The following is a 13,341-nucleotide window of genomic DNA, read 5'->3' as shown; positions in this document are numbered from 1 at the left end:
GTGTATCTTCTGTCGTCCACCATCCTTCTGTTCACATGAATTGCTTTGTGAAATGCTGATCCTACTGCTGGAGACGTTGTGAGGGACAGTTTGTCAGGGACGTTGTAGAGGGATGGACGAGGTGACCTGTTGGACACCCCCTTGGTGTATGCCAGTAGCCCCTTTATTATATATATATTTTATTTTGAAAGTCATCTTCTTAGAGATACTATGTTATTAGGCTGTTGTACTCCCATCTTTTCATCTGAGGTGTTTGGGAAAATACAATATGACTGCTAAGCCAATACTTACTTCCCTGGTGGCTCAGACAGTTAAGCATCTGTCTATAATGAGGGAGACCCGGGTTTGATCCCTGGGTCAGGAATATCCCCTGGAGAAGGAAATGGCAATCCACTCCAGTATTATTGCCTGAAAAATCCCATGGACAGAGGAGCCTGGTAGGCTACAGTCCATGGGGTTGCAAAGAGTCGGACACGACTGAGCGACTTCACTTCACTTTCAAGCCAATACTTACTCATTTTCTACTTGATACTCATATTGTCTCAGATACACCCAGATACACATCTGTTTCTCCTTTTAAGGGAGAAATTCTACATTCTTTATGTGGAAAACTGTATACTGATCTCCTCTTCATTAGATTTTCGTGTTGTTTAACTCTTTGCAGATTGACTTGGTATGTTGTATCATCACCTGTATTGCCATATTTTGGGCGGCCTGATTAAGACAGACACTCTAAATAAGAAAGAGCAGGGTCATGAATGACATCTCTTAGGACTGTGTGGAGTAAAGGAGATAATGTATGTAATGTCCTTAGTGTCTAGCTTGGAACATGTAAGTGCTCAGACAGTGCTTGCTATGAACTATTACAGTACATGGTCCTCATTTTCCAGACTTGAAATTCTTTAAGAGTAAGAGCTATGTAATATATGTATTTTATATATTATGCCCTAAATGTTTTACTTACTAATGTATTTTTATTCTCACACTTTAAAAAATATATATATATTTTATTGAAATATAGTTCACTTAAAACGTTTCAAGTACACAGCAAGGTGATTTCATTATTCAAATATACATAAATCATTTTTGAAATTATTTTGTGTCATAGGTTATTACAAGATATTGACTACTTTTCAATGTCTCATCTTTTGTCTTACAGTGATGAAGCTAAAGGATCTGTTTGTGGATAATTCAGGTCGATGTTTGGCTGTTCAGTTCCATCTGGAATGTGCATATATATATTTATATTATTATGAATATAAAAAAGCAAAAGATCAGTTCAGTATTGCTAAAGACATCTGCAGATTACAAATTGATTTGACAGGTAAGATTTTTAACCTTTTGTGGATAATTGATGTATGATAAAACTAGTATATACATTGTTGGTTTGGCTGTATTTTATGGTGGTATTTGATTATCTGTGTCCTCTTGGTTGCTTTACAAAAATATGTTTTTAAGATTTTATTTAAAGAGTTAACAGGTTTAGAAGAAAATTGAAGCTATATGTTCTTTATTCTTGCAAATGCTCGCTTATTTTCTAATCTGGTTAGACATTTGGGTAATGTATGATAGCTAGGCAGTACACAAATGAACCTCACCCACTGAGTTGTGACTGTGGGCTTCCCAAGACCCCTCCAGATTCTCAGGTGTAGTTTGGCTTCACATTGCCCTTTTCTGCAGATACCTACCTGTAGCTTCTATCTTGCCTTTCTTGTATTCCTTAAGAACAGAGGTTTTTTGACTTTGGTTTAGATGCTTCTTCACTGTCTTAGAATACTGCCTGGCATATAGTAAGCACTCAATAAACATTTGTTGGATGAACGAATAAATTACAGAATTTTTCCTAAAATCTGTGTTTCTTCTGAGTACCAAACAAGAAACATTGTTTTTTTTTTAGTGTATCTCCTTGTCCCTAGCCTAAAAATACTGACATTCTCTGTTGAAAACATTCATGAAAGTTAAACATCAGCAGTTGGTCACACCATTTACACCTGTTGAACCTGGGCTGTGTGAATGTTGAAAAAACAATCTGTGAATGCTGAAATGATTGAACCTGTTTTTCCTCTCTAGGTTGGGTCTAGATGATCTTTGAGGCCCATTTTTAGTCCCTAAACTCTATGCTCATTGAGGTAGTCCTGTCAGTAAAATCCTTAAGATATGAGGTAAATATAACTTAGTGGCCTAGTCTGGAATATTAGCCACCTTTTATTACATTGTTTGTATGGGGAAAATTATTAAATATCTAACATAACTTTGGGAATAATGGCCATGTGTAACTTGGGGTCTTATATTTGAGATATAGTTACATGTAATTTGGATTCCTGGTGACTCAGACAATAGAGAATCTGCCTGCGGTGCAGGAGACCCCTGTTTGATTCCTGGGTTGGAAAGATCCCTGGAATGGATCTGAAGAATGGCTATCCACTCCAGTATTCTTGCCTAGAGAATTCTGTGGACAGAGGAGCCTGGCGGGCTATAGTCTCTGGGGTTGTAAAGAGTCAGACACAGCTGAGCAACTAACACTTTCAGTATAAGTTGTGAAGTTAGTTTTAGAAATTATGTTTTGATCCTAATAGACTTTTTGGGGGGATCATTTATAAAACTAGTATCATGGTACTCAGCATAGTCAGCTTTAACAGTTGATGTAGTTACTAGTTAGTTCTTCATATTTTTTTTCCAAGTTAAGATTGAAAAGCTTAAAAATACAAATGTGCTCACAAATATAAAATGAGAATCAGATTATAATTTTTTTTTCCATTCAGCTCTCGCCTTACTATAAAAAAGTAAGCTGTGCTAGACCATCTCAATAGCTATTTTTAGTATAATATGTTTCAATGGTTGTTGTATAATATAGAGCCAGACTCATCACAGGATGAAATCCAGACTTCTTAGACTGGTCTTTGTAATCAAGAGTCTTTGTAATCTGAGTCTCACCAGAGAATAGATGTTAGAGCTTGTGCTTCTCTTAAAGCTGTTCTGCAGCTAGCTATTTCAGATACAAAGTAAAAACAATATTTGACCTTATATGGAGCCAGATAATGTAATAGAAAGACTGGGATGTAGAATCTGCAGACCCTGGCTTTAAGCTCTGGCTCTGATACTAAAAACTGTGTAATCTTGAGCAACCAAGACTACACTTCAGAACTTAACACTTTTTCATCTGTTGTATGGAGAGGAGAGTATTTCTTCTCCTTGTTACGTTGAATGCATTCTTTTTTGAGAAGGGAGGGAGATTAATGCAAAGGTATGTATGGGGAATTTCTAGTGGCAGAAATTTGAGTTCTGGGCCTATAGCTTCCTGGCTTTATAATTTTATAAGTCACTTTAAAGTCATCATGGGGCTTCAGGTTTCTCTTATTTGAAATGGGGGAAATACCTCATAAGCTCTAAAGCACTCTGAAAGTACTACTGTTTATGATTGTATGGTATTCTGGTTGGCAAGTTACTAAGTATAATTTAATATATGTATTTTCAGGTGCTTTAGGAAAAAGGACACGGTTCCAGGAAAATTATGTCGCACAACTTATTCTAGATGTAAGAAGGGAAGGAACTGTCTTTTCAAATTGTGAATTCACTCCAGCACCCACTCCTCAGGAATATTTAACCAAGGTGAGTAGGATCATAAGCTGTTTAAATTAGCATCCAAGTCTAATAGTTTCCATAGGGAAGTTTTGTAGAAACACCAGATGGAGTGGGAAGAGGCTTTTTGGACCCTCTTGAGCTTTTACAACGTGGCTGGATGTTAAAAAGAATCTAAAACAGAACCCATTTTAAAGCCATTTTTATCCTGAGAGATAAACTATTGTTTCTCTTCTAGATTTCGGTAAGTATGAATTAATAATGTAGTTACTTATATGTTACTGCCCTGAAAAAAATAAAAAAGGCAGACTGAGTAGAAACTAATTTTTCTAGTGGCTGCCCTATTTTTTGCCTTCTGTTGATATTCTCAAGTATTAAGAGCCTTAACATTTCTTATGCTTCTTCTAAATATGTAAACAGATGATCAGAATTCCTTTTTACAAGTTTTCTGATCTGTCTTCAGCTACTCTGTTATTATTGGGCTGGTTTCTGCCATAGTATGTGTTTCTGACTTGGGTAATACATTCTCTTATAGCTTAAGTTTATAGTTTTTGGTTAGTTTACCCACTCAGTAGGCTTTCCATCTGCTTCTGTGAAGGCTATTAGCATTTATATTTTCTTATCCCAGAGACCCCAGACCAACATTTCTGCTTGTAATTTGGTTGATGTTACTGTCCTTGAAGCCTGTGTTTTCCCACTTTTCATTCCAGAGCCTGTAAACAAATTTGCTTGGTGCATTGAGCACTAAAATTCTAACTGTACTGAAGATAACGCCAAGAGTAGGGGCTAGGGAGATGGGAAAGAAGAGTGGCAGCAATAGGCATCCTGAGGAATGTCTTTGATGAGATCTTACATACTTCCTGGGCTTGCTCCAAGTTTTCTGTTTGTTTTTGTGATATTTTAGGGGCTGGTGAGCAGGGACAGCTATGGATTCTTAAGAGAAGAGGAAGGGAAGAAGGGAAAGATGGAGAAACTCAGGGATGAGACCACACAGAGGGACAGCCTTCTCTCCTGCAGTAGGAGAACCATGGCTGAAGGGGTGTTTGTACCACTGTGTGGCTGCTGGTCAGGGAGCTGTGGTATCTGCTCCCATCCTGTCTTTACTCCTTGTATATACCAGACCCTCCTCCTGCAGCTTTTTCTTTTTTAAGCACACTGGCTTTTATTCATTCGTTTTTAAAGATTTCTTTTTGGCTGCTCTGGTCTTAGTTGTGTATGGGCTTTCTCTAGTTGTTCAAGTGGGGACTGCTCCTCGTTACAGTGCACAGGCTTCTCATCATCGTAGCTTCTCTCGTTGCAGAGCATGGGCCTTAGGCACGTGGACTCAGTAGTTGTGGCCCATGGGCTTAATTGCACCTCAACATGTGGGATCTTTCTGGACCCAGGATCAAACCTGTGTTCCCTGCATCGGCAGGCAGATTCCTAACTGCCGGACCACCAGGGAAGCCCCTCCTCAACTTTTTGATGTAACCCAAGTCCCTCCCTGTGTCTCAATTTAACTACCATAGACCTGGTGTTTAGGCCAAAGCACAGCATCAGTGAAAAAGAGTTAGTTCTGCAATCCAAGAATTTAATTCAGTAATCCATCATGGTTTATTTATGTGTGCATGTATACTTGTATGTATGTATTTATGTGGAGTTGTATGGAAAATTATCTCCTATGATTATAAGTAGAATATCATGACTGTTACGAGAAATGCATAAAAATAATGTGTAATTTAATATGAAATTTATTTAATCTTTCATATTTGAATAAAATACATTCAGATAATCTTGTGATCTTCATTAATTACCATTTAAAGATGGAAACTATAAATTATGTAGGTAAGGAAATAGCTTTATACTCATGGATGGAGGATAGACTTGTTTTGTTTGATTAGTTATAGATCTTAATTCCTTTTGTCAAAGATACTGTTAGATTATGAAATACACCACAATTCTGCTTAATAATGAAACTTCTCAGGAAAAAAGGAACACTATGATATCAATTATAATGATTATAAAATATATCATGATTAGAAATGTTACGGTGTGAAGATGTATATCTTAATAATTGAGGAAATACGATAATTTTACTGTCAGTGAGGAGCATAGTGTTTCCTGTTTCCCTTTGGGCCTTCCTAGATTTTTAATCTGTTATTAATGGGGAATTTACATAACCTATAGCTACTGGACTTTAGGCTTTAATAAGCCAACAGTTATGAGGAACCCCAGTGTGCAAAGCACAGGAACAGACTCTGTTCTTTATTGTTAAATCATCAGTGTGCAGTCTGAGGAGGGAGGATAAATTAAAATTGTACATTGAACAGGAAACACAAACACATGATCGGCATCACTGGTAAAAAGTATGCGTTAAATGCTGAACAGATTGGAGATGTACTATGTGCTAGTTTTTTTCTTTTATTTTATATTAAGCACAATACAGCAGTTTATTAAGATGCTTAGAATGACTACAAAGGGAAATAAAGACCGCAAAATTATGCATCCTACAGCTGTGTGTCATGTATAAGATGGTGTAGATGAATACATGACGATGGTGTTTATAGGTAAAACTAGATATCCCAAATGGCACTCACTGATCTGTTGCTTCAAGACAACACCCTTTTGTACAGATCTTAAAGGTGTCAAAATTAGTAGTCTCAGTCAATCCTTGCATGTGATTTTAGCATAAAAGATTTTAGAAAACTGATCTGAAATATCACAGTTTTCATTTTTGTCAGCTGTAATGTCAAGGATTTTCAGAACAAGAAAAATGCAGTAATACAGGACAATCCAGATGTGTGTCTCATGTGACTAGCCTCTGTTGCAAAACTGTACATGGTTATGGGCAAAAACTTGGAGAAGGCGATGGCGCCCCACTTCAGTACTCTTGCCTGGAAAATCCCATGGATGGAGGAGCCTGGTGGGCTGCAGTCCATGGGGTCGCTAAGAGTCGGATACGACTGAGCCGGATACGACTGAGCGACTTCCCTTTCACTTTTCACTTTCATGCATTGGAGAAGGAAATGGCAACCCACTCCAGTGTTCTTGCCTGGAGAATCCCAGGGATGGGGGAGCCTGGTGGGCTGCCGTCTATGGGGTCACACAGAGTCGGACACGACTGAAGCGACTTAGCAGTAGCGGTAGCAGGTGGGCAAAAACTAAGTCTGTCCAGAACTCCACACCTGTGCAGTTTCATGTTTTGGCTTAGTAATCTAGATATAACACTTAACTACACAGCAAGGGCAACACCAAAAGAAGAAACAAACCTGTGATGGGCACACAGTAGCAATATCATAAGCATCATTTGAGTAGGTCTGAAAAACTGTAGCTGGTTTTTTTTTTTGGCCATGTCAAGAGGCATGTGGGATCTTAGTTCCCTGCCCAGAGATTGAACCCCTGTCCACTGCATTGGGAGTTCAGAGTTTTAACCACTGGACCTCCAGGGAAATCCCTGTAGCTAATTTTATGGCTCAGTAGAATATTACGAGGTTGGCATGAGTCTAAAGTAGAGCCATCTTTTAAATTTGCAATGTGTAGAACATATAGGCAAGTAGGTGCTGCAGCCGACCGGTTTTAATTTCAAAAAGTGCTAAATAGGATCACAGAGAATCTTGAATGAAGATCGAAGTTGTTTTGATCACCCATCTGTAGCTGACAAATAAATGATGCTCTGTTGCTAAGGCTGACCTGTCTCAGGTCTTCTGTGGGGGAGCTGGGGGAGTCCTTGCTGGGAGGTGGAAGCTTGGATCCTTGTCACGTCTTTATTGTCTAGCCGGATTGAGAACCTGGGAAGGTTATTATATTTTTAGCTTCCTCGTTTGTTTTCTCCCACATCATTCTTTTTAAAGGGATCAGATTACATCTATAAAGATACTCCACAAACATTGGCTATCATTAAGTAGGTTGATACATCCCTATCAGGATGTGAAAAGGTGGGAATTTTGAGTACTGTAGAGCTTCACTGTCCAGTGCTGTAGCCACATACTCTAAAGTTGCTTGGTCCAAACTTAGATGTGCTGAAGTGTAAAAGATGTACTAGATTTCATAAACTGTATCAAAGAATATATAGTATCTAATTAATAATTTTCTATTAATGAATGTTACAGGGATAATATTTTTGACATACTAGATTAAATCGCTTTTATTTATTTTTTAAAGTATAGCTGTTAGAAAATTTAAAATTATATATGTAGATTTAAAAAAAAACTCTGAAAAGCATATGTTGAAAACGGTTGGCCACCAGGGTGCACTGTGTGCCTGACAGCCCAGCCTTTTGAAGTTGTACAGGCCAGGGAGGAAGAGGCACTTTCTCAACGCCTGACCGCCTGGAGTTCTGTGTTCCTCCTGTCAGGAGTTGTTGAAGGCTGGATTCTTTCCCCAAAACCTTATAAATAGAGCTAGGCCTACAGTTTAGTCTTCCTAGTTTAAGCAACTTTTATTGAATTGGCAGAAAAAATTAAATCGATTTTATTGAGGAATAATTTACATAAAATGCACCTATTTTAAGTGTCCAGTTTGGTGAGTTTTAACAAATAGACCCACATATCCACACTGTAATCAAAATACAGAACCATTTCCATTAGGCAGAAAAGTCACCCATACTTCTTTGCAGTCAGTCACTTTCCCTCCCTGCTTTCTGTCACAGATTAGAGCTGGTCTTTTTTCCATAGACTTTCAAATAAATGGAATCAGATAGTATGACCATTCTGTGTCTGGTTTCTTTCACTTAGCATAGTGTTTTGAGATTCATCCTTGTTTTAATACCAACAATTAGCTCCTGTTTATTGCTGAGTATTTATAATTTTATTGTATGGATAAGCCACAGTGTATTTATCCATACTGTTGGTAGACAGCTGAGTGGTTTCTAGTTTTTGGCTATTAGGAACAAAGCTGTTTGGAACATTCATGTGTAAGTCTTCATGTGAATGTATGTTTTTAATTTTCACAGGTAAATGCCAAGGATTAGAATGGCTTGTATTAAGTGTATTTTTAACTAGAGAAATGGTCAAACTGTTTTCCGGAGTCGCTGTACTATTTCACATCCCCACCCTCAGCATATGAGAGCATTAGTTGCTGGTGCTTGGTATTATCAGTTTAAAATTTTTGGCCATTTTTGTTAGTTGTGTGTAGTGATTTCTCATTGTGACTTTACTATCTTTTGATAATTAATTTTTAAAAATCTATTTTATTGAGGTATAACTTACACATAGAAAACTTTTGCTTATGTAATTGGATGGGATTTGAAAAATTCATGTACCCAACCATTGCAGTCAAGATACATTTCATTACCCTAGAAAATTCCATCCTGTCCCTTTGCACACCTTCTCTGGCCCTAAATAATCATTGACTTGCTTTTTGTGACTATAGATAGTTTGCCTTTTCTAGAATTTTATGTGACTAGAATCCTACAGTAAGTATGTCCTCTTTTCTGTCTGGCCTCTTTTGCTCAGCATGATGTTTTTGAGTTGAGATATGTTTGTGTGGTTGTATGTGTCAGTACTTTCTTTTTATTGCTGATTAGAATTTCATTAAATGCACATAGCATAATTTTTCCTTTTAATTTATTTACCTGTTGACAGACATTTGGGTTGTTTCCAGTTTGGGGTTACTACAGATAAAACTGCTATGAACACATACACACACACACACACACACACATACACACATACATATCTTTGCGTGGACATGTGTTTTAGTTTCTAATCAATAACTACAAAGGAGTGGAACTAAGAGCTCATATGGTAAATATGTTTATTATAGGAAACTAGCAAACTATTTTCTATGGTTGTACCATTTTACATTGCTACCAGCAATGTATGAAAGCTTGAATTGTCCCAGATCCTAGGCAACAATTGGGATTGTCAGTCTTATAAATCTGTTTTATGTATGTGTACTAGTAGTTCATTCTGATTTTAATTAGTATTTTCATGTGGACTGCTGTTATTGAGGATCTCTTTGTTTGCAGATCAGCCAACCTTTTGTAAAAGGTCTTTTGTAAGTTTCATATTTATGTTGAGTTTTTTATCTTTTTATTAAGCTGTAATTCCATACTTTGATTACAAGCCTTTTCCCATACATTTGTTTGGTGAGTATGTTTTCTCAGTCGGTAGCTTGACTTTTCACTTTCTTAACAGTGTTTTCAAAGAGCAGAAGTTTTTATTTGATGGTTCAAGTTGTTTTGTATCCTAAGTAAAGACTGTCTGCCTACCCCAAAGTTGCGAGTCTTTTCTCCTATGATTTCTTTCTTAGAAGTTTTTTATTATCAGCTTTTACAGTAAGGTCTGTGATTCATTTTGATTTAATTCTTGTGTATGGTATGAGATCTGGGCAGAGCATTATTTTTTCCCGAGTGGATATACAGTTCTTCTAACATCATTTATTGAGACAACTTTCCTTTGTTGAGCCATCTAGGCACCTTGTTGAAAATCAGTTGACCATCTAATATGGGTCTGAAATTTTGGACCCTGTTCTCTCCGTTTACATTTCTGTCTTGTTACTACAACACTGTGTTGGCTTTGTAGTTGTTCTTGAAATCAAGTACTCTACCAACTTCTCTAATTCTTCAGGCTTTATTTCTTTTTCAGTTGGTTTTATTTTTTTCCTATTCTAGATCTTCTTGAGAAACAGAGTTGGGAATCGATGTTTCAGATTATGATTTAGAAACCAATTAGAAAGATCTGAATATCAGTAGAGAAGCTTTTGCCTACTAGGCTCAATCAAACAGGGAATAGCAGTTAATGCCTATTATTGACGATGTCAGTGCATTCCTGGCGTATATAGATGGCATGTCTTCCATTTCTACACAGTAAATTGTCCCCATATATGTGTTTCACAAGGAGAACAGCCTATTGACCATGTATAGACACTGTAAAATCTTAAACAAAACATGTTATCCTACCCAGCAGTCTGTTGCATATAGTCTATTAAATAAATCAGACTTAGTTTTTGTTTTAAATATTTTCTTTGGTATTCCACCAGAATCTTGAGCTCAATGATGATACCATTCTAAATGAGATAAAGTTAGCAGATTGTGAACAGTTTCAGATGCCTGATTTATGTGCTGAAGAGCTTGCTGTTATCCTTGGAATCTGGTAAGTTAATGACTTACTTGACCACCTTGAATTTCTTGGGTATTGATTATCTTGTGTTGGGGAAATCTTTGTTCAAGAAGGTCCCCAGAGTTCCGGATGAATAAGGAGTCTCATAACGGTTATGAAGATAGAGAAGAGTTGGGCAACCAATGAAAGGGTTAGAGATTAGGAATCTCCTGTAAATTGGTATACTTATCCGTCTCTTTTCTTCATAAAGAAAATTCCTTCTGTTAGCCTTGGCTGGTCTTCCCTTGTGGCTCAGCTGGTAAAGCAGCAGACCTGGGTTCAATCCCTGGGTTGGGAAGATCCCCTGTAGAAAGGAAAGGCTACCTGAATAGAATCTTAATGAAATATTTAGGAGAGGTGACTACTTTGATCTTTGAGGATATGTACATTCAGAGGATAGAATTTTTAATACAGTAGAACCTTATGTGTGGTAGAAATAGTTTTTCATTTTATGTTTTATTTTATTTTTTTAATATAAATTTATTTATTTTAATTGGAGGTTAATTACTTTACAATAACGTATTGGTTTTGCCATACATCTACATGAATCCGCTACAGGTATACACGTGTTCCCCATCCTGAACCCCCCTCCCACCTCCCTCCCCGTACCATCCCTCTGGGTCATCTCAGTGCACCAGCCCCAAGCATCCAGTATCATGCATTAAACCTGGACTGGTTATTTGTTTCATATATGATATTATACATGTTTCAATGCCCTTCTCCCAAATCATCATTTTATGTTGTAAAATAATTTCAAATTTGGGCAAAGGTTGCAAGGGCAAGGCATTAAAAAGACTTTTTTGAGAATGATTTTTTTACGTGATATTCTGTCACCACTAAATACTTTAGTGTGTGTCTTCAACAAACAAGGGAGCTTCTGTGCATAGCCATAATACATTTATAAAAATCAGGAAATTAGCACTCATGCTTTACTATCACTTTGTACTCAGACCCCATTCAAGTTTTGCCAGTTGTCCCAATAATCTCCTTTATAGCACAGGATCCAGTCTAGAACATGTGTTATACTTATGTTTGTATTCTTTCTGTCAGTTTGGAATAGTTGCTTGACTTTTATGATCTTGACACTTTGGAAATTTATAAGCCAATTATTCTGTAGGATTACCCTCAACTTGAATTTTGTCTGATTCAGTTCAGTTCAGTTCAGTCGCTCAGTCATGTCCGACTCTGCGACCCCATGAACCGCAGCACGCCAGGCCTCCCTGTCCATCACCAACTCCTGGAGTTCACCCAAACCCATGTCCATTGAGTCGGTGATGCCATCCAACCATCTCATCCTCTGTTGTCCCCTTCTCCTCCTGCCCTCAATCTTTCCCAGCATCAGGGTCTTTTCAAATGAATCAGCTCTTCGCATGAGGTGGCCAAAGTATTGGAGTTTCAGCTACAGCATCAGTCCTTCCAATGAATATTCAGGGCTGATTTCCTATAGGATGGACTGGTTGGATCTCCTTGCAGTCCAGGGGACTGTCAAGAGTCTTCTCCAACACCACAGTTCAAAAGCATCAATTCTTTGGTGCTCAGCTTTCTGTATAGTCCAACTCTCACATCCATATATGACCACTGGGAAAACCATAGCCTTGACTAGACGGACCTTTGTTGACAAAGTAATGTCTCTGCTTTTCAGTATGCTGTCTAGGTTGGTCATAACTTTCTTTCCAAGGAGTAAGCGTCTTTTAATTTCATTGCTGCAATTGCCACCTGCAGTGATATTGGAACCGAGAAAAATAAAGTCAGTATCTATTTCCACTGTTTCCCTATCTATTTCTCATGAAGTGATGGGACTAGATGCCATGATCTTCATTTTCTGAATGTTGAGCTATAAGTCAACTTTTTCGCTCTCCTCTTTCACTTTCATCAAGAGGCTCTTTAGTTCTTCTTCACTTTCTGCCATAAGGGTGGTGTCATCTGCATATCTGATGTTATTGATATTTCTCCCGGCAATCTTGATTCCAGCCTGTGCTTTCTCCAGCCCAGTGTTTCGAATGATGTACTCTGCATTGTCTGATTAAAAAAATATATATATATGATTAAATTCACATTCTGGGACTTCCTTGGTGGCTCAGTGGTAAAGCATCCAGCTGCCAGTGCAGGAGACACAGGTTCAGTCCCTGGATCGGGAAGATCCCACATGCCATGGAGCAACTAAGTCCACGGGCCACGACTCCTGAGTCTGTGCACTAGAGCTAGATTCTGGGAACCGCAACTACCGAGCCAGCATGCTGCAAGTACTGAAGCTCCCTGATACTCCCTAGAGCCTGTGCTCGCCAGCAAGAGAAGCCAGTGCAGTGAGAGCCCCATGCACCACCGCTAGAGACTGCCAGCTGTTCCCTACAACTAGAGAGAAGCCTGCATAGCAGTGATGACCTAGCACAGCCAAAAATAAATGAATTCACATTCTGCACCATTAGCAAGGGTATCAGAGAAGGGAAGTTTTATGGTTCTTATAGCATCCCAGCAGGTGGAACAGAATTTTGAATTTTATTTTCATTCTTAATACAAATAATATGAATGCCGAAGAATTGATGCTTTTGAACTGTGGTATTGGAGAAGACTCTTGAGAGTCCCTTGGACTACAAGATTGGGGGCAGGAGGAAAAGGGGACGACTGAGGATGAGATGGCTGGATGGCATCACAGACTGGATGGACGTGAGTCTGAGTGAACTCC

The 13,341-nt window shown here is 38.1% G+C and overlaps 1 protein-coding gene across 3 annotated transcripts in view; it reads left to right on the top strand.

Annotated features, from left to right (window-relative positions):
• TTC27 (tetratricopeptide repeat domain 27) overlaps positions 1-13,341 on the top strand; it is a 181,107-nt gene that overhangs the window by 31,903 nt on the left and 135,863 nt on the right. For all 3 annotated transcript variants that reach the window (XR_011255745.1, XM_069583602.1, XM_069583600.1), the window contains exons 6-8: positions 1,160-1,324; positions 3,476-3,609; positions 10,540-10,652. Coding sequence is in view for 2 of the 3 variants with exons in the window: in XM_069583602.1 (XP_069439703.1) it covers positions 1,160-1,324; positions 3,476-3,609; positions 10,540-10,652 (412 nt within the window). In the remaining variant the exon portion in view is untranslated. The remainder of the gene's footprint in view (positions 1-1,159; positions 1,325-3,475; positions 3,610-10,539; positions 10,653-13,341) is intronic.

Source organism: Ovis canadensis, chromosome 3 (assembly GCF_042477335.2).
Source record: "Ovis canadensis isolate MfBH-ARS-UI-01 breed Bighorn chromosome 3, ARS-UI_OviCan_v2, whole genome shotgun sequence".
Taxonomy (NCBI): domain Eukaryota; kingdom Metazoa; phylum Chordata; class Mammalia; order Artiodactyla; family Bovidae; genus Ovis; species Ovis canadensis.
This window is presented reverse-complemented; position numbering and strand designations above follow the sequence as displayed.